The sequence below is a fragment of the Papaver somniferum genome, chromosome 7 (assembly GCF_003573695.1).
Source record: "Papaver somniferum cultivar HN1 chromosome 7, ASM357369v1, whole genome shotgun sequence".
Classification (NCBI taxonomy): Eukaryota; Viridiplantae; Streptophyta; class Magnoliopsida; order Ranunculales; family Papaveraceae; genus Papaver; species Papaver somniferum.
In genome coordinates, this window is record NC_039364.1 from 81512736 (window position 1) to 81536851 (window position 24116).

Below are 24116 nucleotides of genomic sequence, written 5' to 3' on the forward strand. Positions count from 1 at the left end.
TCCATACATAGGAGGAACAAAGAAATGTACCACGCAATTCAAAACGTCCGCTAGGAGATATCCAAATTTAGGCATTGTCATCCAATACTTGGATCCGATTGTCTTCAATCCCTTTCGGCACTTCACACGCGCAACTAAGTCTTTGAACTCTTGTTCTTTGTCGTATCTATCCTCGCCTCATCATCTCCATATAAAAACCCTTGTCCTTCACTAGTTGTACCGCCATCTTATTTCTTAAATATTGGCATTGGGTGACATCTTCGATATCCGCCTCTCTAAAGTAACCCATTTGTTCCGTAGCAACGTGAAACCCACAATTTCCATCCCCATCAACCTCGTCGGTCGACAAAACAAATGGAATGATAAGTGGAGGGAGTTGTTCCAAATACTCTTTGTATATTGTATATGTGGATCGATTTGGTCTTCCATTAAGATCTCTAGGGCAACGAAGAGTACCTTTGTCCTCTTTTATAGTAAGAATTTCCATTGGTTGGGTTTGTTGCGAGGCGTTCATTTGCTCAACAACTTCTTCGACAACATTGGGTTGACTTACTTGAGAAGGCTCTGTAGAGATCTTTGGCCTTACTTGTCGGGTGGTTGGTCCACTTTGATCATTTCTTGGACGACCTCTTTTCTTAGGTTCCGGCTCATCTTCAAATTCGGCTTCCGAACGCTCGTGCCTAGACAATATTCTTTTATTAGACAAATACTCCTTCAACTCTTTTCTTTGGATGGTCCTCGACACTTCGGTGTTCGGCCTACCGGTGTTCTTTTGCTTAATAGGTTCATCAACCTCCCTTAAACAAGGGTGAAGGGCTTCCTCCAAATTATGCATCAATATTTGCTTTTTGGTGCCGTTTGATGTAGCGTAACGCTCGGCTATTCGTGCACACAATTCCGACTCCAAGAAAGACGGACCATCAACTACCGGGGTGTTCGGAGTGAAATTTAATTGCTTCCAAAATGGATGAATATCATTGATGTCAATCACTTCAACATACCTACCCAACTTATGACGACACGGGAGTCCAATACCTATCATATCCTTGCAAACACAAACCGTATTCTCGTCATCATAAGTTTTATATAACTTCAATTGTTTCATCATGCGATTTATTGCCCATCTTGAAACTTTATGAACAACTCCCCTTAGAAGCAATTTTTCCTTAATATGTTCCATCGGGAATTGGTGTACACTAAATTGCATACATTTCCTAATCTTTACGAGATCACGATTGGTGAATTCATGGATTGCTTCTTGGATCGACACAACTCCATTTTGACTACCAATTAGTATTTTCTTTAGTCGACCATGAGACCCCTCCGCAATGCTTGTCGCCTCGTTCTTGAAGTTACGATATTCATATGTCCATGCAAACACAAACCTCTCCTTAATCGTTAACCATTTTTTTACAATACTCAACCGGTTTTGGGTAGTCCGTGCCGTATTCATCCTCAAATTTCTTCAAGTTACATTCGTAAATTTCCTCGGTCATCGACCAAACGATTTTGTCCCATGCTTTCATGAACATTTTCCAAATAATTCCATCCTCCTTCCACTTTTCTTCAAATAACCTATCCTCTTCCTTACGTTCTTCCACGGTTAATTTACTAATGCGCTCATCCTCTTCCTTTGACCTCTTGGTACCCTTCCTTGGTCTTTTAGCTTGGAAATGATGATGGCAATTTTTTGAGATTGCATTGAATGTGCCACGTACATTGCAAGTTTTGGGCTTCCGGAAACACTACCGCTATTGCATGCATTAAGGCTTGATCGTTATCCGTTACAATAACCCTTGGAAAATTATCACCGTTATAAATGGACCTCAACGTCTCCAACATCCAAATGAAACTCACATTGTTCTCATGATCCATTAAACCCCATGCAATCGTAAACGTGTTTTGGTCCGAAGTATGGCAAGCAATGTTCAACAACGACATGTTATACTTGTTTGTCTTATAAGTATCATCTATCAACAAAATTTGATGAAAGCATTGAGCCAATTGGATCATTTCGGGATGTGTCAAGAAAATACGAACCACTATACCATCCTTTTCTTCCCTTCTCAAGGTGTAGCCGTGTAACTCCGCTACCATCCCATTCAGTCCTTTTGATCGTAGCTAGGGCCGACTTAATTGTATACAAAGAAGACAAGTTGTCGGGGTCGTCCTCCTTTATTTTACTTAAGATCGCACTCGCTTTTTGGATCCGCATAGACCTCACCGTCTGCATTTGATGTTGTTTTAACTTGGCAACCATTACATGTCCAATTAAATCCAATGGATCATCATGGTTGTGACAACCGTTATCAACTTTATACATTTTATACTCTTTACCTTTAATACCATCGGGCTTATAGAATACAATCTTAAATGGGCATCCTATCTTCTTGGTATTGCTTCCGTATTTCCTATTCGTCTTCCGTACGTACTTACTATTCTTTCCCTCGTGACTCTTTCGCGTCCCACCTCGCTCACAAATCATTTCAAATCGAGTGTCACTAACATGATTATTTTGAACTACCACGCACATGTTATCTTTTGCCTTGTTCATAAGCCATTCCTTTGCCTCCTTCTTACTTCCAAATGTCTAAACGTGCATAAAACAAAACAAATCTAATAAGCATAACCATTTAACATATAAATTTTAAAAAAAAAAAAGTAGTAATGAGTATACCAAATCGTTTGCATAGTATAGGGAAGTGTCGGGCCTCAAATAGAAATCATCAACAAACTCTTCAACGGCCTGCATATGAAAGCAACAAATTATTATACAATAATCGGAGGTTATTAAATAAGTCAAACTGCCGAATATACTATATTCGGAATCCTATCGGTTACCCAAAACACCCGATTTATGCAAATGAATGTACACAGTTTACTGAGTGCAAAAAATGATATAATCGGAATCTAAAATATATAGTAAAACACCGAATATAAATAACCGGGAGATAACTTTAATCGATAAACATCCGATTTTCAAGTTTTCGGAAATTTTATTTTGAGGCCACTGTTATATTCGGCAGTCAAATAATGTTAAACTATTACCGATTGTAAAGGATAAGAATACTGAGTTTTGAAATTTTTTGAGGAATTCGTTTTTGGGGCCATTCGGGGTAAATAACTCTACATAACTACCGAATGTAGATTTTTTTGGAAAACCAGTTTGGGGTTTTTTCTCATATTCGGCAGTAAACTACTATCTTGGAACTACCGAATATACATATTTGGTACTGTGTGTTATATTCGTAAGTTTATTCGAGAAATTATCTACCGAATCTGGGTAGTTCATGGCATTCAATGCATGCAATAATCGGTTTTTCTTGTTTACAAAAGCACACAAACGCATGCAAATCGAGTATTTGAGTTTCTTAACACAATACCTGTGTTTTACATGCATCGTTAGCTTCAATATCAGGCGATTCTCCATTTTCTTCCATGAAAGGGTCGTCTAGGTTTTCCTCTCCACAAAAGTTTGGATCATTCAACATATACCCCAAATCGTCTTCGCCATGATTCTCACCTTCTTCTTCATATCCATCCATTTTTGTAGTGATAAAATGGGTTTTCCCTTTTTTCCTTCACCTTCTTCTCTATAACTCTAACAACTCAAAAATGAAAAAGAAATGGAAAAAATGAAACAGAAATCATTCTAATACTGCACCGACTACAATCGGAAGACTGGGTAATATTTTGGCTTCCGATTGAAATCGGAGGATAAAAATGTTATCATATCCTCCGAATATATAAGGGTAATTTTGCCATTACGAATTACGCGAGATAAGGGTTGGCTACATTTTCCCTTTGGGTGACCTTTTTTGTTTTATTGTTGGCCCCTAAATCCTTTTGAGTGGCCCCTAAAAACGCGAGGCTTTTTTAGTCAATGTATCATATTCTTTAAGGGTATAATTGGCAACCAAACTTTAATATAACATATCTAAAAGTCCGTGCCTTGGAATTTTACAAATTTTATCTTGTTGGAAAGGTAATAAAAAAAGCTATGCAATGAGTATAAACAACAATATCAAATTTAGAGTTTTTACGGAAAATGTGGAGGAATTTATCATTTTAGGCACAATTTTAGAAAACTAAATGTATATCCATTATGCAAACCACCACATAGGATATATAATACTTTATGTAGCCATATTTTGGGTTATGCATCAACTAATTTTCCTTTGCAACTAATAAAACAATGTACTCCCTCTGTTTCAAGAAAATCGATACCTTTATTTTAGGCACAATTCTTAAAAGTTGATTGCATAGCTATTATGAAAACCACCACAAAGGACGCATAACACATCATGCAACCATATTTTGGTTTATGGATCGACCAATTTTCTGTTTTAGAAAAAGTCATACTTTCACATTCTGTTTCAGGAAAAGTGACACTTTTACTTCGTTTCGGGAAAAGTGATATTTTCGCTTCGTTTCAGGAAAAGTGATATTTCGCTCTGTTTAGGGAAAACTGATACTTTTGCTCCGTTTCGGGAAAAGTGATACTTTCGCTCCGTTTCAGAAAAAGTGATACTCTCGAGCCGTTCAGAAAAAGTATCACTTTTTCTGGAATGGAACCAGAGTATCACTTTTTCTGAAACGAGACGGAAGTATAACTTTTCATAGACGGGATGAAAATATCGTTTTTTCTGAAACAGGTGAAAGTACCAATTTTTCTGCAAAAGAACGAAAGTATCATTTTCCGTAAACATAGAGAAAATAGTCGCAGACTAACCCCATCTTTAGATTCTTCTTCGGTCGGCCCTCCCACCATAGCAACGGTTGTACTAGTTAGCTGAGATGATGCTTATTTTGTTGCAATTGAAGGATAATTATGATTATGATTTTGACCTATTGAATGTCCAATTTTCAAGCTTCTGTACCTGTAATTTGATACTATCTTTGTGCTTTTGTCTACAATTTTTAGATACAATCTTGCTACTAAGTGAATAAATTAACAAAGTATTGATAGCCCTAGAAACAATCCGAGCTGTTGCTGATGTTCGGTACCATTATATTGGATTCATATTAGAGGAGGTTGATGTGTTAACTTGCTGGATGGAGTAATCTAATGTTCCATATGGAATCAAAGCTGTTTAAAACATAGAATTTTGGTGTTGCTAAATTATGCTAATAGACCTAGAACAGGATCCCTTTAGTGTCAGTGACTGATGCACTTTCATATGTATATTGAAGAAGAGTATGACTGTGATTGTGTATCTGAATTTTAAAAGAAAAATGGTCTACAGAGTACAGAGAAAAGCAATCAAGCTGTTTTTAGTGTAGCATGTCTTAGTGCTCCTTTGAATCTGATATCAAAACAATGTTGCTTAGTTAATGTACATTCAAGGTGCATTTACCCCTGCATAGGTTCAAGTGGTGGTAATGGTTGTAGGTGCCTCCGTCTAGTGTTAGCTAGGGCCATTTGTTGTGTTATAGAGTGCTGACTTAAAAAACTTGTTATTCACTGATAAATCTAGTCCATTTATTGTGCTTTCCGGACTGAAAACATGTAAAATGCAGGATACATTTCTTCCGCGCAATCCACAATGGAGCTCACTTGTATATACAGGGGAGCCCAAGGCTCACATGTGAATCCTCTTCAGTTTGTGCTCCTGGACATGCTTAATGTCGTATATGAACGGACAGCTGAGCGTGATATAGTCATCATTTGCCTGTTTTGTTTTTCATCTGCATATGTGAACAGATCATTACCTGTAATTACGTATCGGGGAACTTAGATTTAGGCCCAACCCATGGATAACCCATAATATGAGACCTTTAAAGGAACAATTTTTTAGGGACCATGATTTTTTTGGGGACCATGATCTTATTAGGCCATCTTCCCTATAGTTATAAGGGGTGTCCTAGAACATTGAAATGACTAACCTATCCTTAACCTAATTTAATTTAAAACCAACACAATAACCACCTCCCTCTCTCTCTATATATATATATATATATAACCACCACCACCTCCCACCACCGCCGATTACCACCACCACCACCCACCACCGCCGATTACCACCACCACCATCACCAACCACCGATTACCACCACCGCCCATCACCGCCGATTACCACCACCACTACCTCCAATTATCACCACCACCAACCACCGATTACCACCACCACCTCCGATTACCACCACCACCACTATATATATAGCTTAATTTAAAACATTAACAAAGATATTCTCACAAACCCATTACTTGTCATTCGTTTTTGGTTGAATAAATGAGAACTAATCATCAAAATGAGTTGAACATGGAAGTTGCAGAGAGGTTTAATGGAGCTTTTTTTCAGTAAAAAGTTCGGTTATCACAAATTATTTTTTTCTTAACCGAACTCAAAGTTCGGTTGTTTCGCAAAAAAATACTTTTAACCGAACTCCTTGTATTAGAACAATACAAGTCCATAAGTTCGGTTCGTTCGCAAAATTATTAAGTTTTCTTTGTAACCGAACTCTACCTATAAGCCCAGTTCGGTTGATTCGCAAAATATGTTGAAGTTTGCGAACCAACCGAACTACTTCAACGAACTAACCGAACACACAAGATGTACTCAAATAAATTGTCAAGTTCAAAGTTCGGTTACCTACCATTTTATCCTAGGTAACCGAACATTGCACTGTAGAACAAAACCTCCATTAACGAGCGAGTTCGGTAACCTGCGTGTTTGGAAAACGTAACCGAACTACACTTTCAGGTGTGTTCGGTTACATGTTCTTGACATATGGTAACCGAACTACACTTTCAGATGTGTTCGGTTACATGTTGTTGACATATGGTTAACCGAACTGGCCCAAATTTACATAAAAAATTTCATTTTTTTGAAAGTTTGGAACAATTCAACCAACATTATCTAAGTTTGAAGCATACCTGGGTACCGAAATACCCTTCCTCCGGTTGTGGTTGGTAAAATCCATCGTTTTTCATGTTTTCCTTCTTCATCTTCTCTAACTTTACTCTCTCACTAATTCTACTTCTTTAAAAAAAAACTCATCTGATTTTTTAATCTCACTAATTATCTTTAACTTAATCATCTCACTAATCATTACACTAACTATTATTAACACTAGCTAATCATCACCCAAAATTAATCAAGAGGGTAATTTAGGTATTAATATAAATATCTAGATAAGGGGTGACCTAGATTTACTTCTAATGTCTTTACCCAAAATAAAACCATGGTCCCCCAAGAAAAACCATGGTCCCCAAAAAATCGTTCCTTAATTAAAAGAAATTTAAATCTAGGCCCCGAGTTATTAAAGGACATTCATACCCTTTTATTTATTGTCAAGCCCATAATTAAATAAAATTTAAAACTAAGCCCCTAATTAAATAAAATTTAAAACTAAGCCCAAAAATATATGTATTTATTTAATATTTATTTACAACAATTTTTTTAGCATGTGTAACTAGAAGTTACACATGCATCTGTCTAGTATAAGTGAGAGTTACATATGCATCTATCTAGTGTAACTGAGAGTGATACATGCATTTGACTTGTGTATTCAACATCAACTCCAATTCCAGCGAGACCGATATCACATATAATCAATTAGCTTTTATGAAGTTATTGGAATCCTGAAATATAACAACAAGCAATCAGTTTTTATAAGATTAAATGAACAACATATTCACTTTCACATACATCTGACTAGTTTAACTAACAGTTACACATTCATATTGGAATTCAATAAATTAAGGCAATAACATAAGCATTATTACCAAATGTTATAATTTTCAAACCACTGATTTTTGCGGTAAAAATATGAGTTAAGGGTTCAACATTTCCGGGAAACCGAAGAATAAGAAACAACATATAAATCGAGGCATGCTGGACTAACCTTGCAGTATCAAGAGAAATTTTCATTCGCAGGTGCCACGTGAGAGTCGATCCATGAGAAGGTCATGTAATGTCAATCAAAATAGTGTTAACCTTTACAAGTTTCAGTGACGTCTGACATAAAATGTTCAAAAAGTAATAGTTATGCCGTGCAATTGAGTTTCTATAGATCCATTATGCATCAATTGTAAAATATGAACTTCGTCTCGCCATAAATACAATAACCCAGTAGGGAAATTATAGTCGAATGTCAAATACTACTCAACGAATATACTTCATTCTGTAATTCGAATTCAGTCTAACATCAGAATGACCAAAAAATGAAAAAGAAAACTTTGCAATGATCTCTATAAATGAAGTTGAGTAAACCTTAAATTCAGTTTCTGCATCTTCTCTTTCACAATTCAATATCTTGACAGATGCAATGAGATTGTCATCATCAATATGAGCTCTATAAACACATCCAAACCCACCCTTACCCAAAATATTAGTCTCATTAAACTTGTCAGTAAGAGAGCAATACTACTTTTCAGAAAAAGAGACAAATATATTTTCAACTTTAACACACTGAAATAGCATGTGTAATTGGCAGTTACACATCCAACTAGCATGTGTAGCTAGCGGTTACACATCCAACTAGCTTGTGTAACTGGCATGTGTAATTTTTGGTTGGAAAGTTTGTTCATTTTATCATGTGTAATTAGAAGTTACTTATGCATATGTCTAGTGTAATTCAGAGTTACACATGCATCCTACTTGTGTAATTAGAAGTTACACAAGCATATAACATGTGTAACTAGAAGTTACACATATAAATAACTTGTGTATATCACATGTTCTACTACGAAACATCTAAATTAATACGAGCTATAAATGTTTCCTATTACTACGGAAAGCATACAAGCTAATTAAATACACGGACTTCATTAAAACACTAAATGTAAACATCAAACCCATCAAAAAGTTAAGGTACCTGGGAAGTGTAGTAACTCCCACACAGATCATGAGGAGCCTTTGGAGGAACAAAAAGAACAACCTTGAACTCAACATCACCTTCAGCTTTGAAATGACTCCAAGACATAAGCTTGTCCTCACTACAAATCCTGTTAAGAAAACCATAATTCACATTTGATCAGCAATTTATAATTATAGTGAACGAACAGTTCAAACTAGCAATTCATAGCAAACTGACGCACTTCAATGTGGCAAGTTCAAAAGAAGAAAGCAACTCAACAAAAATTTAAATTGCATCATACGATGAAACATAACTTTATATCCTATCCAATCAGCATGTGTACCTAGAAGTTACACATATAATTAGCTTGTGTAACTAGTAGATACACATCTATTTATTAGCATGTGTAACTAGTACCTGCACATCCATTTAGCATGTGTATCTATAAGTTACAATACATGAAGTCATTTATTTTATCACTCAATTGACTGCCTGATTTGTATATATAATGACTTGCTTGCAAGAGAAAGTTGAATACATGTTCCAATACCTATTCCACCAGAACACCACCACTGGTTTCAAATCCTCATACAAACCTGTTCCTATACCACCACCTCTACCACCAAAACGTGTCGAATCTGGAAAAAAAAACAAAAATATGCACTATTTCATGGGACTGTGTACCTAGCGATGTGTATCTATAATTACACATCTAATTAGCATGTGTAACTGGTAGCTACACATCCATTTAGCTTGCGTACCTAGAAGTTACACATCTAATTAGCATGTGTAACTAATAGTTACACATCCAATAAAGGTCAGATAACTTACAGCAAATCAGTAGCCAACCTGATTAAACTCCGGAAAGTCCTCGCTTCCAGAGCTAAACGTCCATGGGTTTCATATACCTGGAACCACAAGAGTTAAAAATGCATCTTACTAGCAAAAAATTCCATCAAAGCATCATACTAACAAGGTTCAAAGACACGTTATCTGATATTATAAGAACAATAGTTGATCCTAGATTCCCAGCGCAATAAATCATACATGTCAGAGCTAAAAAAAAGTTTTAATACATAAGGTAACTCACCATTAATTATGTTATACGAATCAGGACCTAAAGAAAGACGCATACAAGTTTCACAAGTTTGTTCTGCATATAGTTGTCTTGCAAAGTAATAAGACAAAAAGGTACCATAATATCAGATTAAAATGAAGTATCTGCTCTTCTTGTTAAATGAAATCTCTTGAATTGCAATCACACTACGAAAAAGTTGTTTTTATGGTCGGATCACAATAACAATGCAACTTAAAAAGGAAAAAAATGCACAACTGGCAAATAAACTGCTTTACTATTTGCAGGAACTAAGTGAATAAATTACAATTAAGAGATCAGTTGCAATAAGAACTTAAATAGATGTGTAATACGACTTGTGTAACCGGAAGTTACACATGCATAAGGCACGTGTAATCGGAAGTTACACATCCAATCAGATAGTGTAACTAGCAGTTACACATTCAGTTAGTATATCCTCGGACATGAACAAAAACGTGCCTATGCAGAGGCACAAACTGATACACAAGCAAACCAATACCTGCGCTTACAGTCTCTGCGACCATCATCAATCACAGCTAGACCTTCCTGCAAATTTTAACAGATTGATTGGTTTGAAATGAAAACCAAGGAGAATCATGTCAAAACGGAAATCAAATGAAAACTAAAAAGGAAAACTTACTTCGAGTAAAGTTTCCAAATTAAAGCATCTGTAGCACGGCCGGATGACCAGGAAAAACGCCTCTCTACTTCTTCAACGGTCACATAACCTTGAGCCTAAGATTACCGAATACATTTTAGTACTATTTTTCTCAACCATAAAACGTACAATACCGATTTTATACCACTCAAATATATATATCTTATCCAGAACAAAATTCATACAATACTAATATATTAAATATAGGCAAACCATTGCATAGTCAAGTACATTATATCCCAAAACAAAACAAAACAAAAGGGGAGAAAGACATTTCTATCAGAATCTCGATACACTGACTAATGTGCCAGTGAACTTGTTTGTAAACATTAAACTTTCACCACACAAACAACGAAGTTTAAGGTTTCCCGACCGTATCATATCCTGAGTATCCCTAGGAAGTTAACAATGCACGCATTTTAGTTGACAAGTTATGCTGACAATAAAAAGGTAAAGACGTCTGAGAAAATAATATACAGTCATGTTCAAACAAGCGAATTGAGAAAGACCTTGTATGAGCAGCTAGAAGGGAATGACACAGATATAGTGACTATAGTTCTCGTCACATTGGTGGACTTATAGTGTCTGTAATTCTCGTCTCAACCTTGATTTCCTTTCAGTACCAGATAAAAACCAACAAAATACCATTTGAAACCAATAAATAGTCACCTGAAGAACCAGTATCAACTTTTGATTGTTCAAAATGCTCTAGCAAGATCATGTAAAGTATCTCCAACTTACAGTGTACAGTACGGCTCCAACATCCATACCAAACTTCTCAGCTTCATATCAAAACACCACCACTAACTCCAAATCCAAATTATCCTCAAAACCTGATCCACCACCACCACTGCCTCCGCATCCTCTTCCAAAACCTGCACCTCCACCATCAACACCACCACAAATTCTTTAATCAAACTGCATATTTGTAGCCAAGATTCAAGATAAGCAAACTAAAATCGAACCAGAATGAAAAGAATGCAACCTTAATGGAAAGAATGCAACATTTTCAAGTAAAAAGTCGAACAAAGAGATTCTGACTATCGCTGAAAAAAATACACAACTCACTGGTTAACAATGTAACAAATAATTTTACACATAAATTATTAGTAGTAACAATCATTACTATACGTAAGTAAAATCTATGTAAACAGAAGTTACACATTCAAACAATATGTGTAAGTAAAAGTTACACATCTAATTAGCATGTGTAACTAGAAACTACACATTTATTTAGTCTGTGTAACTTGAAGTTACACATCCACTTAACTTGTGTAACTAGAAGGTAGCAACAATATGGGTATTTCAGTAGAATTGTGGTTACCAAGGGATCTTGTTTCCAGGCGTTTCCTCTTAGATTTACCGATGCCAGTGAACTTCTATCTGCAAATAAGAGACAAGACAAGTTAAAGATCACCATCATTCACCTATCAATTTGTTTACTTCATAGTCTTCTCATCTTCTCGAAATGAAATTGAAGTTTTCAGTTTTTGAGATTTATGAAAATACTTTTTGAATTCCATATTGAGATCTATCACTTAATTATTTTGATCGAATTAAAATGATTGCAACAGAAGAAATTTACCTGTTCAATAATTTTGGTGATGAAGTCTTCTCGATCTTTCACTGCTGATGACTTTCTCGATCTTCTTTACCTCAGGAAGATGGACTTCAGGAATATTTGGGCGAGACCTGAAAAGAACAATAACAAATTCATAGGAAACAACTCCAGAAGAAAATAATCCATTGGAAAACTTGCAAACGCTCAATTAATCGACTCACTTTTGGATGAAGGTAGATGCATTCGACCACAAGAACAGAACAACCAAAGTCAATATAGAACAGTGGCAGACCAAAGTGAGCAAGTGGTATTCCAACAATTCAAATAGAACCCATGTAACAGTAGCTCCACCAAGAACACTAGCTGAAATCTTCTTGTTCCTCCATAAGAAAACATCAGCAGCTGCAGCAGCAGAAAATTCACAACACATTAATCATAACGAAAAATCTAAGCATTCACAAATCAACCAATCAATTTTACTAAAATAATTTTGGGCCAGATCGTAACAAAATAATTTCTCAACTCTCAAATTCAAAAAGACATGTAGGTGGACTGTAAAGTAAACAAATTGATATGAAGTAATGGTGATCTTTAACTTGTCTTATCAATTATTTGCAGAGGGAAGTTCACTGGCATCGGAAATGTGTTTGTTGGATAAGCTACATGTTATGTTTGTTAGCTATTGCGGTAATTCTATTCTCTTATGATGATTGAAAAGGAATACACAGATGCATATCTTGAAGTTTACCTTCAACAAACTGACTGTTTCAAATTTCAGTAACAATCTTGCTCAAACAAATAAGCTACATGTTCTGTGATTCTCATTACTTAAGTCAATCTATACTTTGTACCTTCGCAAAAGATATTTAATTCAATATAATCTTATAATGCTTGTCCATGAATGCAAGTTTCTGATTTTCAATTGCTAAGACATGAAGCAAAGTATATCTTAGTGTTTCTGTTTTCAATTACTAGGACAACATTGACCAAATGAATTTTCAGAAAAATAAGGCTCTTAATAACTATATACATTGTTTACGTGTATGTGTGGATTGCAGGGAGTGGTGGTGTTGATAATGATACCAAAAAAGTGGTTAAGCAGATGAGGATGGTGTTGTCGAGTGAGCTTCAGGTAAACATGACTCCATAAAATTTGATTGTGATTGCCACATTTCTAGGTATCTATATATGTTGGCATATGGATGTCTAACTGCTAGTTATCCGAAACCTGTAACTAGCAGGATGTGTAACTGCTAGTTACACATCCTGGGATATAAAGTTTATGTTATGTATATTGCAAGTTCTTATGAAAAGGTATATCATGCATATTAGAATGACTAGATAACATTGTTCGACAGTTGCTTTATGGCCAGCTTGTTCTCAGTAAAGGACCATCATTCAGTTTGGATGATGATCTAACAGTAACTACCAGGATGTGTAACTGCTATTTACACATCCTGGGATATAAAGTTTATGTTATATATATTTCAAGTTCTTATAAATACAACTATAACAAGCTTGGTAATACCCAAATTACACCTTCGTAAATCTAATCAGATCCACGAAATCAATCAGTTCAGCTGCAAAGTGAGATACCGATCAATATAACTTCAATTTTTACATATTTAATATTTAATTGATTCATACATCCTAATCTAAGTATACAAAAACACAAAAATCACAGCCACTCAAACCTCGATAAGATCACAGACAAGCGAAACAAACTAAACATCTAGGAATTGACATCAACTTTACATACAAACCCCAATCAAGTGCATCGATCATGAAATTAACAGTAAAAAAAATCATTATCCACCTCCAATAACATGCAACTAAGTCCACTAAAACCAGATCAGAAATTATTTCAAATCCAAACAAAATCAAACCAAATCTAGAACTTCAAGCTCAAAATTCAACCTCAAAACACCTAGATCAACCACCAAACTACCAAACAAATCTACAAAAAATCACAAAAAATCAGTAGTGAGATTCTTACGCTTTCCACCACCAAAGACATGATTAACAAGTTTCTTCCTTCCCAAGAGGCGATTAATAGCAGAATGAACACCTTTTGCTGATGAAGATTTAGGTACTGAATGATGTTTAACTTCCTTTTCATTATCAGAATCAGATGAAGACGATGATGATGAATCTTCTCTGATATCTTCTCCGTCAACGATGAATGATTTTTACGGAATCTCCATTGAATCAAATCAATTCGCAAGGTGGAAAATGAATCTCAGAAAACCCTAGAAATGGTTTCTCCACAGACCAGAGAGAGGCAAGAGAGAGAAAGAAAATTTAGAAATGAAAATATCTACTGATTTTATTCTTGTTTAAATAGAAAAGGGAAAGTTGCCATAGCGAAAAAAACATTTTCATTATGAAGCCCTAAAAATGAAAGTATTGGGCCTAGAAATATCAAAATATGAAAGTATGGAGTTGATAGTGGAGGATCCATTTTGTGGAACTTCTAAATATTGAACCCATATAGTAGGGTGGTTCTAGTATTGTTCACATTCTCAAAAGCACATTATATGTGGCTCGATAGCATTTGAGCTGATATAGCTTGTGTTCCATTGTATCTTAGACTATTGCCAACCATCGGGAAATAGTTAGATTTCAACAGGTGTGTCGAAAGTGCATACAAACTGTCCATACTACACTCCATGAACAACACGAACTAGGGAAAAGTCATTACAAAATGTAAAATCACAAAAGTCGGGATATGTGTAGTTTGTACTTGCTTTTAGTTGCAATCCATAACTGAAACATTTTGTACCCTCAGGAGATATAATCTTAAGACCATTCCTGAATCCTAACAAGCAAGCAACAAGTCGAACGAACGAACGCCGATTATGTTGAACAAATAGTTGCATCATTGTAAAGATTTATATCGACCATCCATCCTAACAGCAGGGCAACAAAAGAACGGGTGAGAAAATTAGATTACGAAGTCCATACTGCGTCTGCTCAATCAAGGAGAGACGGAGAGAAGTGCAGGAACAGCCGAATGGGTATCAAAGAGAACATTGTTCTGTTCTGAGAGCCAGATAAACTGGGTACAAAAATGGTTAACAAAACTACACCAAGTTAGACCCTGCCGAAGGTTGGTGGATTCTCATTAACTACCACCCTAAACACACAATAAGCAGTAAGAAAAAGTTGTATTGTTCAAGAGAGAAACCAACACTTCAGAGATGACGTATTGAAATTAAGATCCACAAAACATCTCACAGTTTAGAACCTAAAGTTTGCTATATATATACAATTTAATGAAACACGGAGTATCCTTCTATGGCATCCTTCTGCGTCAATTTATAAATCAGAGAGCTAAAAAAGCATACCAGTACAACCTTTAAAATACATGAAGATCTACTGATAAATAGTACATGATAACATATTAAAATACATGAAGATCTACTGATAAATAGTACAACAGAAGGCTTGAACCCCAAGACTACTTCCATACATATATACAAGTTGAAGATGCCTCCAAGATCCAAGTGTCAACCAGTTACATAATAGTCCATCTTCTCTACAGGGAGGTTAAGAACTGTAGTTTCCACCTACAAACACAAATTTGGCAATGATTGGTTGAAATGTTTTGAGATACAAACAATGAAATATAAGGTTAGATGTATCATATATTTTTTTAGATTACAAAGTTTCATTCTTTACAAGGACCCTGGACCCGGCTAATTGTTTGCATATATAAGGATATAAGATTCTCAGCAAGAGCAGGTGTCGCTTAGGTCATTGAGAGACGAGCCACTTCACAAACTTAAAACATTCTGCGATCCTAAAATGAGCCGAGATGCTTTTTTTTTTATAAACAGCCCCGAGGACATAACCAAGGCATTTGGATGTATTTTGGTGTGAAGAAATCCCCTTTCAGTCATCTCAAACAACATGTAGCCTAACATAACAGGAAGTTATGCAAAATATGACGCATTGTTCAGATAACCAAAGGACCAAGCAAATTCTGCCAGATCCCAGTTATCACCATAAACAAAGTGAAATTTCAGGAACTGTAGTCTGTGCTGTGTGACTACTCCTATTTTCTGACTGAGCTTGAAAGTGTAACAAGGTATACACTTCCTAGTGGTTCTTCAAATTCACCCACAAGTACAACAACTATGAACATGGTTTCTTAGTTTCACTTACACATAGGCAATTTGCAAAGTAACATCTCATGCAAAAACATTCAATGATGTTGGGTTTAAAGTCTAGAAACACCAAGATTGCAAATCACAGAGGCCTTTCAGTTTCAGGTCAAAACTAAGAGCAATTAGAATACTGGCGAGTATGAAAATGAAAGGAGATGAGACCAAAAGAATAAGCACAGTACCTCCTCAAAAGGGACAAAGACAAAAGGAGTCATTCCCCTTATGTGAGAGACTGCAGGAACGTCAGGGTTGTGTGTCTCATCCTCCTGCCAACCTTCAACAACCCCGAGAATATTATCTTCATTTCCACTAAGCTCATTATCATTCACGCCGCTTGTAACAAGAGATAGTAAATCCATCTGATTGTTCACGCCCACAGTTGTCCCTCTCAGCCTGCAGGAATACCCAACCAGATAATAAATACTCCCTCCGTTACTTTTTAATAGGCCGGTTTCTTTTTTTGAGAAAATTAAGGAAATTAAGAGAATTAATTATTGAAAGTGGTCCTCTAGACACTTGTCAATAAAAGAAGTGAAGTGAAGTGGTCCCCATGACACTTGTCAGCCAAAGAAATAAGTGAAATGGTCCACATAACACTTGTCATCAAAAGAAGTTAAAAGAAAAGTGGTCCCAGAAAATTAAAGTAACATTTGACTTTCCCAATTAGGAAACTGGTCTATTGGTTGTCCCCATTAGTGGGCTTAATCAGTGCCTCGGGTCTAGACAGTTCAGAGCTGTACTTTGCTATCGCCTTGGCATCCCACTTTTTGTTGAGAATGGCTTATGCTCTAGTTGTAACAAATCTATGGACATTTTTGGGGACCATGCGCTTCATTGTGCTAAAGATGTTGGAAGTAAGTTTCGACATGATCTTGTTCGAGATGTTGTAGTTGATATTTGCTACAAAGCTAACGTGCCTGCGCGCAAGGAAGTCTCTCTTGGTATGGTGTCAGATGATGGCAAGGACTTGAAGCCTGCCGATATCCTTGTTCTCAACTGGGAGAATGGTCAAGATGTTTGCATGGATGTCACAGGTGTCTCGCCCTTCACTGGTGAAGGCATTCGTTCTTTTGTCCCAGGTAAAGCTATTTCTAAGGCGGTTTTGCGTAAGCAAGCTAAATATTTGGAAAAGTGTGCTTCACTTGGATATGGTTTGGGTGTCTTAGCATTTTCTACTCTTGGGGAACTTGGTGAAGATACTTTGTGTTTTTTCAAGCGCCTGAAGAATTGTATTGTTAATAACGATGCTAGTAGTGGTTTTGGTAATTTTATTTTTCATAGATTAGACATTGCTATTCAAAGAGGTGTTGGAGCCCAGCTTGTTGCTAGGTTACCAACTAAAGGCTTTGTATAAGTTTTATTCCAACTAAACAAAATTTATAGAAACTGGTCTATTAAAAAGTAACGGAGGGAATAATACAATATGTGAATTTAAATGATCTTATTTAGCTTAGGGAATTTGAAGTAACAAATATTTAAGAAGTTTGGGATGACCTCATGCGGATTCTCAACACAGTAGGACGTGATCCTGGGTACATAATTGCAACCTCAACCTAACAAAGGTTGCAAAAAAATGAGCAGGTAGGAATACCGAATATGGAGATCAGCAACAATAATTACAAGAATGAATTTATAGGAAGGAAAAGTTCATTGATGAGTAATAATGTAATTAGGGAAGAGGGAGCTTTTAAAGGGAACAATGGGCACCAGTTAATGGAGAAACCAAAAGATATATCCAAACCTTATCGTCCGACAGAGTGTACCGGCCACCATATACAGAATCAGCTTTAGGTGCACAGAAGTTCATGCACTTCATGACATCTTTTACTTTTTGAGAAGAGTTCTACAAATTCAGATGGAGCACATGATGAGCACATAGAGAGAAACATTTCCAAAAATAAATCAAAATTGCTCAAAAGTCTTTTAGAAAGAGCACCTTGTAGAGGAATCTTCCGCTGTGATAAAATCTAATGTAACGGAAATAGCAGACCTGCAAAAGATAAATATGCAATTTGAACAGATTTAAAACTGCTTTTTAATAGTCCAAATGACTCTAGATTTTCATGTTTTTTTATTATTATTTTCCACCCTTGCGAAGTGAAAAAATGGTTGTATATTTGCAAGGTATATTTTCATAATACAGGATGTCGGGTGCACCAAGAGGATATATTGCAAGGTTTATATAACTAGGATGTTATCGATTAAGATGCGACACATCGTTTAACCGGTCTCAGACTTTCTGCAGCATGCAGACTTGATGCAAGAGTAGAGCAGAAAAACACAAATAGGGGGATTGAAATGGACAAGAAAATGTGTTGATTGATGATATAACTGGCTTTTTTCCAGTCATGACTGGTCAATACCACTAAAATCATGCCAATTGCATGGTGACACCGAAGTACCGCACTCTAGTTCAGGTCATTATTCTAAGTTTTATGGTTACTCATATTCACATTAAACCAAATATGCACGTAAAAGGAACAACTTCGCAGAATAATAAGTGCAGCATACCACATGAACTGGATTTGAAGTCTTCCATTCTGGAGTTCCACAACGAACATAGGTGTTTCTACTGACATATAGACCTGATAAATAAATAAAAGCATATATGAATAAGAGAATAATTGCATACGCATAATACTGTATCTGCTGTATAAACTTGAACCCTTCAGGCTTCAGCATTTATGCTGGTTGGTGAAAATGGGCTTCTATTTTGATACATGTTCTCAATACAATGTTCACCAATCAATACAGTTCACCAATTTTCCCTGCCACTTTAGCATACATTATAAATATTAGATTGTAACTTGTAACTTTGTAAGAGACTGGTCTTCCATCCTATACCGTTTTCCATTTCGAAATATACTCACTTAGAAAAAAAATAGAAGACTCCTGCAAGGTCATAGTTAATACCTAATAAATTAGCACTACAAACCGACTTGTCTGGAAAAGCTCAAAAACAGATCAAGATAAGCAGGGTCCATTTTCCATTAATGTGTTAGTTTCAGAAGGCCCTTTCTGCAGACTTTCACTTTGACTAACATCCTGTCTCATTTCTTCTGATCATCCAAAAATTTACTTCTCCAACTAGGATAAATAAATTTTTAGTGAGTACTGCATCAGGAATCTTACACTAATTCATAAGACAATAGCCAGAAGAGTCTAAACCAAATGTCCAACAAAAAGCAAATATCTAAAATTAATCAGGCCTAAGCTAAGCCTGCCTTGGTTCCTGACTTAATTCAAACATGGTCCTAAGTTCCTAACACTTACTACTTCAGATATGCCTAATTTTATCTGTGTTTCAGTTACACAGATACATTTGATTCATTACTCAATGTTGGCATTGAATTTCTTTTGACTTCCTACTTCAGAATCTGTTGGTACTTCCTCGACATCATTTTGTTTTATAAATTAATGTGATCTTCGGAATCTTTAGACACACCGCCACAAGGAAGTGATAGAGCGTCAAATTTGTGTAAAAGTTGTGTAGGACTTGGTAACTACTCTTAAAGACTACAATGACACCTTCAGAATTAGAAACGGGAGTAACTAAGTACTCAAAGATTTCCAATTTAGATAACAAGGCATAAAAGATAAAAGCCACCAAATCATCAAAAGAGAGAAGTCAAACCGCCGCGGAAAATGAGCAAGCCTAGCACTAGACTGTCAACCACAGAATGAAAAAAAGAAGAAAGAAAAAAAATCAAATGCATTCTGTTCTTACCATCAGTACGAATTCTAGGTCGTAAGAGCCAAATTTTTCTCCATGACCCCTGATAAGTAGACTGGAAAATCCTGTGATTTTCTGCAGCTCCAATTATCTAGAAAAAGAGAGCTTTAATCACTTCCAAGCCTAACGGAACCATATAACACCAGAAGGACAAGGGAAAAAAGTAGCACCTGCCACGCCTTTAAGCATGCGCTTCGCCAGAATACAGGATTTCGAATTGTATATCTCCATTTACGGCAGACACACGCTGCCCTTCCTAAGCTATATGGTGTCATTCTTTCAAAGACCTATTGTTAACATTCAAAACAGACACTCAGATATGGACAGTTGCTGCAAGTGATGATATTAAGTCATAGCATCTTCAGAGGTCAACAATGAATGAGAGAACGTCGAACATGTGGTTACCCAAGTAAAATGACTTGACCACAGAAATATTCTAAAACAGGATCAAGTGATAACTACCATTTTAGTGAAATGTCATGCAAAAACGGCAACGATGCCCATAACAGTTCCAGATACCTTACCTCATGTAGCAGTTCGTCAGGTAAGCTACGGTGTATGAGAGCTGGGTCACTGAAAGGCTTACTAGCCACACTCCCGAAATGAATGAAGGGTTTGATACTAACCCCATAAAGATCTGAAACATATTTCGAAAATTCAAAAACATATAACAATATGAACTTAAATATAATAGCACTGAAATTTATACTTACTGTGAAACAAGGAATGACCTTCACGGGTATAGAACTAAATTCATAACTAAACGATAAAGAGAATAAAAATGTATAGCAAAGGCTTCTGACACATACCAAGCCAAGGTCTCGGTGTAAACTGGAATCCTGGCGGAACATCACTTTGTATTGAAAACCCAAAGTCTGCAACCAACCAATGACAAAAAGTTGTCAATACATTCAGAATCAGAAACACTATTACACTAAACACCTTATCCTTTGCACTATTTTCATTTTAGAAATGTACAAACTGCTCAAAACCCCATAAAAAGTAAACACGGTCTAGAGATCAAATCCGAATATATTCACTGAAATCGATTCGGCAAAAAGAACAATTTTTCTGGTAATGGAATTGATGATCGGTGAAATTGAGTAGACCCAATTGAAAAGAGCTAGAAATACAAAGAAATTCCAGAACCCAGATCAAATTCGACAGTACTATAATAAATAATATGTACCCAGATGGAATCGTTAATAAGATACCTGAAGCCATGAAAGTCCGAAATTTTTTTCCCTACAGAGAAACAAGAGAAATGGGTATCTAAGAGCCAGCACTATGGAGAGGGATATCCCTTCCCTATCCCTCTCCATCCCTCAAAACACCGAATACTCTCCCATTTTGATTGTAGGGAAGGATATAGAGGGTATCCTTGCAAGGCTGATCAGATCTGATCAGCCTTGTAGGGAAGGGAAATCTCACGCGTACTCAGTATGCGTATTATTTTACGCTTTACGCGTACTGAGTACCCGTAAAGCCGTTGATACGAGTATTCAGTATGCGTAGCTTTTCATACGGCTACTGAGTACGCGTTTCGGAAAATTATATTTGTTTGACATTTTCTCGTTCACATCTCTCTCACACCCGATCATAACCATCCATCGTTAATAACGGCTCTATTTTCTACACTGTTGGATCCCAACGGCAACTCAAACCACACCAAATCAATTGATTTCTTATTTTTTTCCTTCTTATATCAATTGATTTCTTGTTTCTCTTCATCTTACTATACGTATTTGGTATTTAGATTTATAAAACCACCCAAAATTTTGGTTCTTAATTTTGTCACACAAGAAGAGGTTGATCTTACTACTGCTTTTATTTATGTGAGTATGGACGAAATTATTGGTTCGACGCAAAAAACTGCTCTGTTTTGGAAACGTATTCTTGAAATTTTTGAGCAACGCAATGGCAATCCATATGGAAGAGATTGGGAAGCTTTAAAAACCAAGATGAGAAATATTAAAAAAGATGTCAAAGAATTCGTGTCCATTCTTAACGTTATATATCGGCAAACCAAAGTGGTGCGAACCACGAAGATTTGGTAAGTTTTATTATTTTTTTAAGTTCTTCCGAATAGTTGGTGATAATAGTAATAAACCTAATGTTTGTTATTTAATTTTTCAGACAAGAGATGCTCGCCTTCAATTTCAGGGTCAACATAATCAACCATTCAAGTATGATTCATGTTATGAATTGTTTAGAGCAAAGGTCCCTGGATATAATTATGAACTAACTGTGAGCCAAAACAGTGAGTTGTGGGATAATAATCGCAACTTGGTCGCACTCGAAAATGGTACTGAAGCTCTTCCCAATGGAGATTCTCGTTGGAAATACAATGAAAATGCACGTCCCATAGGAACAAAGAAAGCCAAAAAACTAGCCAAACAAAAGAAGGATCGTGAGAAAGGTATATATAGAGAAGATGATGAGGAAACATCTTCGGTTAAGATGGAAGAAGATAAGATCTATCAACAAAGTTGTAGTATTTTGGAGTATCTTAAGGAAACACGATCAAGGAAGGAAAAAATGAGAATGGAACAACAATCCCAATACCAAACTCTTTGGGGGTATACTCAACCACCGAGCTATCAAATGGAAGATCACATCAATTTGCAAACGCTTCAACAACAGACTCATCAAATGCATCAACAACAAGTGCATTTAAATGATGACAGTACAATAATGTCTATGGACCTTAGTCGTTTATCCCCCAATGAAAAACAATATTATGTACGCAAGCAAAAGGAGATTTTGAAGGGGAAGGGTATAATCAGCGTTGAAGATTCAGAAGATGAAGATGTAATCCAGCTCTAATATTTTCATCTTTTATTGACTTTAGGTTTTTATTGATAGTAAATGTTTAAATTAAAAGTGTTGTCTTAAATTTCTAGTTAGTATTGTTGTTATCTTAAAAGTGTTGTCTAAATTAATATCAATCGTTCTTTAAATTAATAAAATTTATGAATGTGTTGTAACGAAACGATTTTCATATTCCAATTAATAACTTCATTAAACTAATGTTCATTAATAACGTACAAAAGAAATTACAACAGATCATTACATTAAAATTAATAACTTCATTAACACTTCATTAACCGGGTATCGCTCTGCCATTGTTTTTTAACATGGTCCATTCCAGGTCTGAATACATTACATGTTATTGTTTTTGTTGGTGTGAGATTTGACGATCAATGCCGCTTCGATATGATAAAAAATTTCTCCTCTTCAGGCTTTGTATGCTTTTTGTGCAGCGATTCTATCCCCTCTGAACTTATCGAGAAACTCATTGTACGCGATGCATAATTTCTTAACATGAATTGTCCTTGAACAAATGTCGGATGGCTTATAAGGAAAGCGTGGTTGCTTTCCCGTCTGTTTAACATAAGGACCCCGACCAGCATCAGTCCAGAACAGAGTATGATCTTTAGGATCTTCTGGAAATTCATCCTTGAGAAGGTAAAAGTTTCTAATCCATTCCGTCTCTTCTTCAACATCCTTTAACTTTGCCCTCATTTGGAATTGTTCTTGACCTCGTCTTTTTGCCTCTTGTTTTTCTTGGTATTCCTTGAGTTTTTCTTCGTATTCTGTTGCACTGGATGAGGAATATTTGGATATTTGTTTGCATAACACTTCATCCATCACATCAGTGTTTTTGGTGGATGTTGAAGACGTTGTTATGTTCGTAGCGGCTTGATCTCCTCTTTTGCATATCTCTCTTTCCATTGCAGCAATTGATTGAGTGGTTCGATTGCATCTTCTTAGAATCTCTTCGACTGAGTTGGTAGTTCTTGATTGAATAGATGTTTAGCTTTGAATTTAACCTCAAAGATTGATACTGCAAAGAATTGGTAGATTTTTGCTGCAAGGAAGAACGAGATATCTTCCTTATATATGATTAATTCCCAGCGGCCATATTTCTAAAAGATCGATTACAACGGCTATATTTTTAAAAAGTCGGGTCCAACTGCCATATTTCTTAGAAGTCGTGTCCAACGGCCATATTTCTTAGAAGTCGTGTCCAACGGCCATATTTTTAAAAAGTCGGGTCCAACGACTATATATATATATATCTATAAATATATAAC

General features: G+C 36.0%; 1 protein-coding gene across 1 annotated transcript; it reads right to left on the reverse strand.

Moving 5' to 3' along the window:
• Positions 1-15548: 15548 nt before the first annotated feature.
• On the reverse strand, positions 15549-21379 carry LOC113297747 (F-box protein 7-like). Its single transcript, XM_026546323.1, has 11 exons — positions 21234-21379; positions 20829-20894; positions 20544-20656; positions 20190-20306; positions 20014-20110; positions 18798-18871; positions 18223-18276; positions 18028-18129; positions 17781-17839; positions 16469-16679; positions 15549-15686 (listed from the first exon to the last, which is right to left on the reverse strand). The coding sequence occupies exons 1-11, from the start codon at positions 21241-21243 to the stop codon at positions 15627-15629; spliced, it is 963 nt and encodes a 320-aa protein (XP_026402108.1). The 5' UTR covers positions 21244-21379; the 3' UTR covers positions 15549-15626.
• Positions 21380-24116: the final 2737 nt, after the last annotated feature.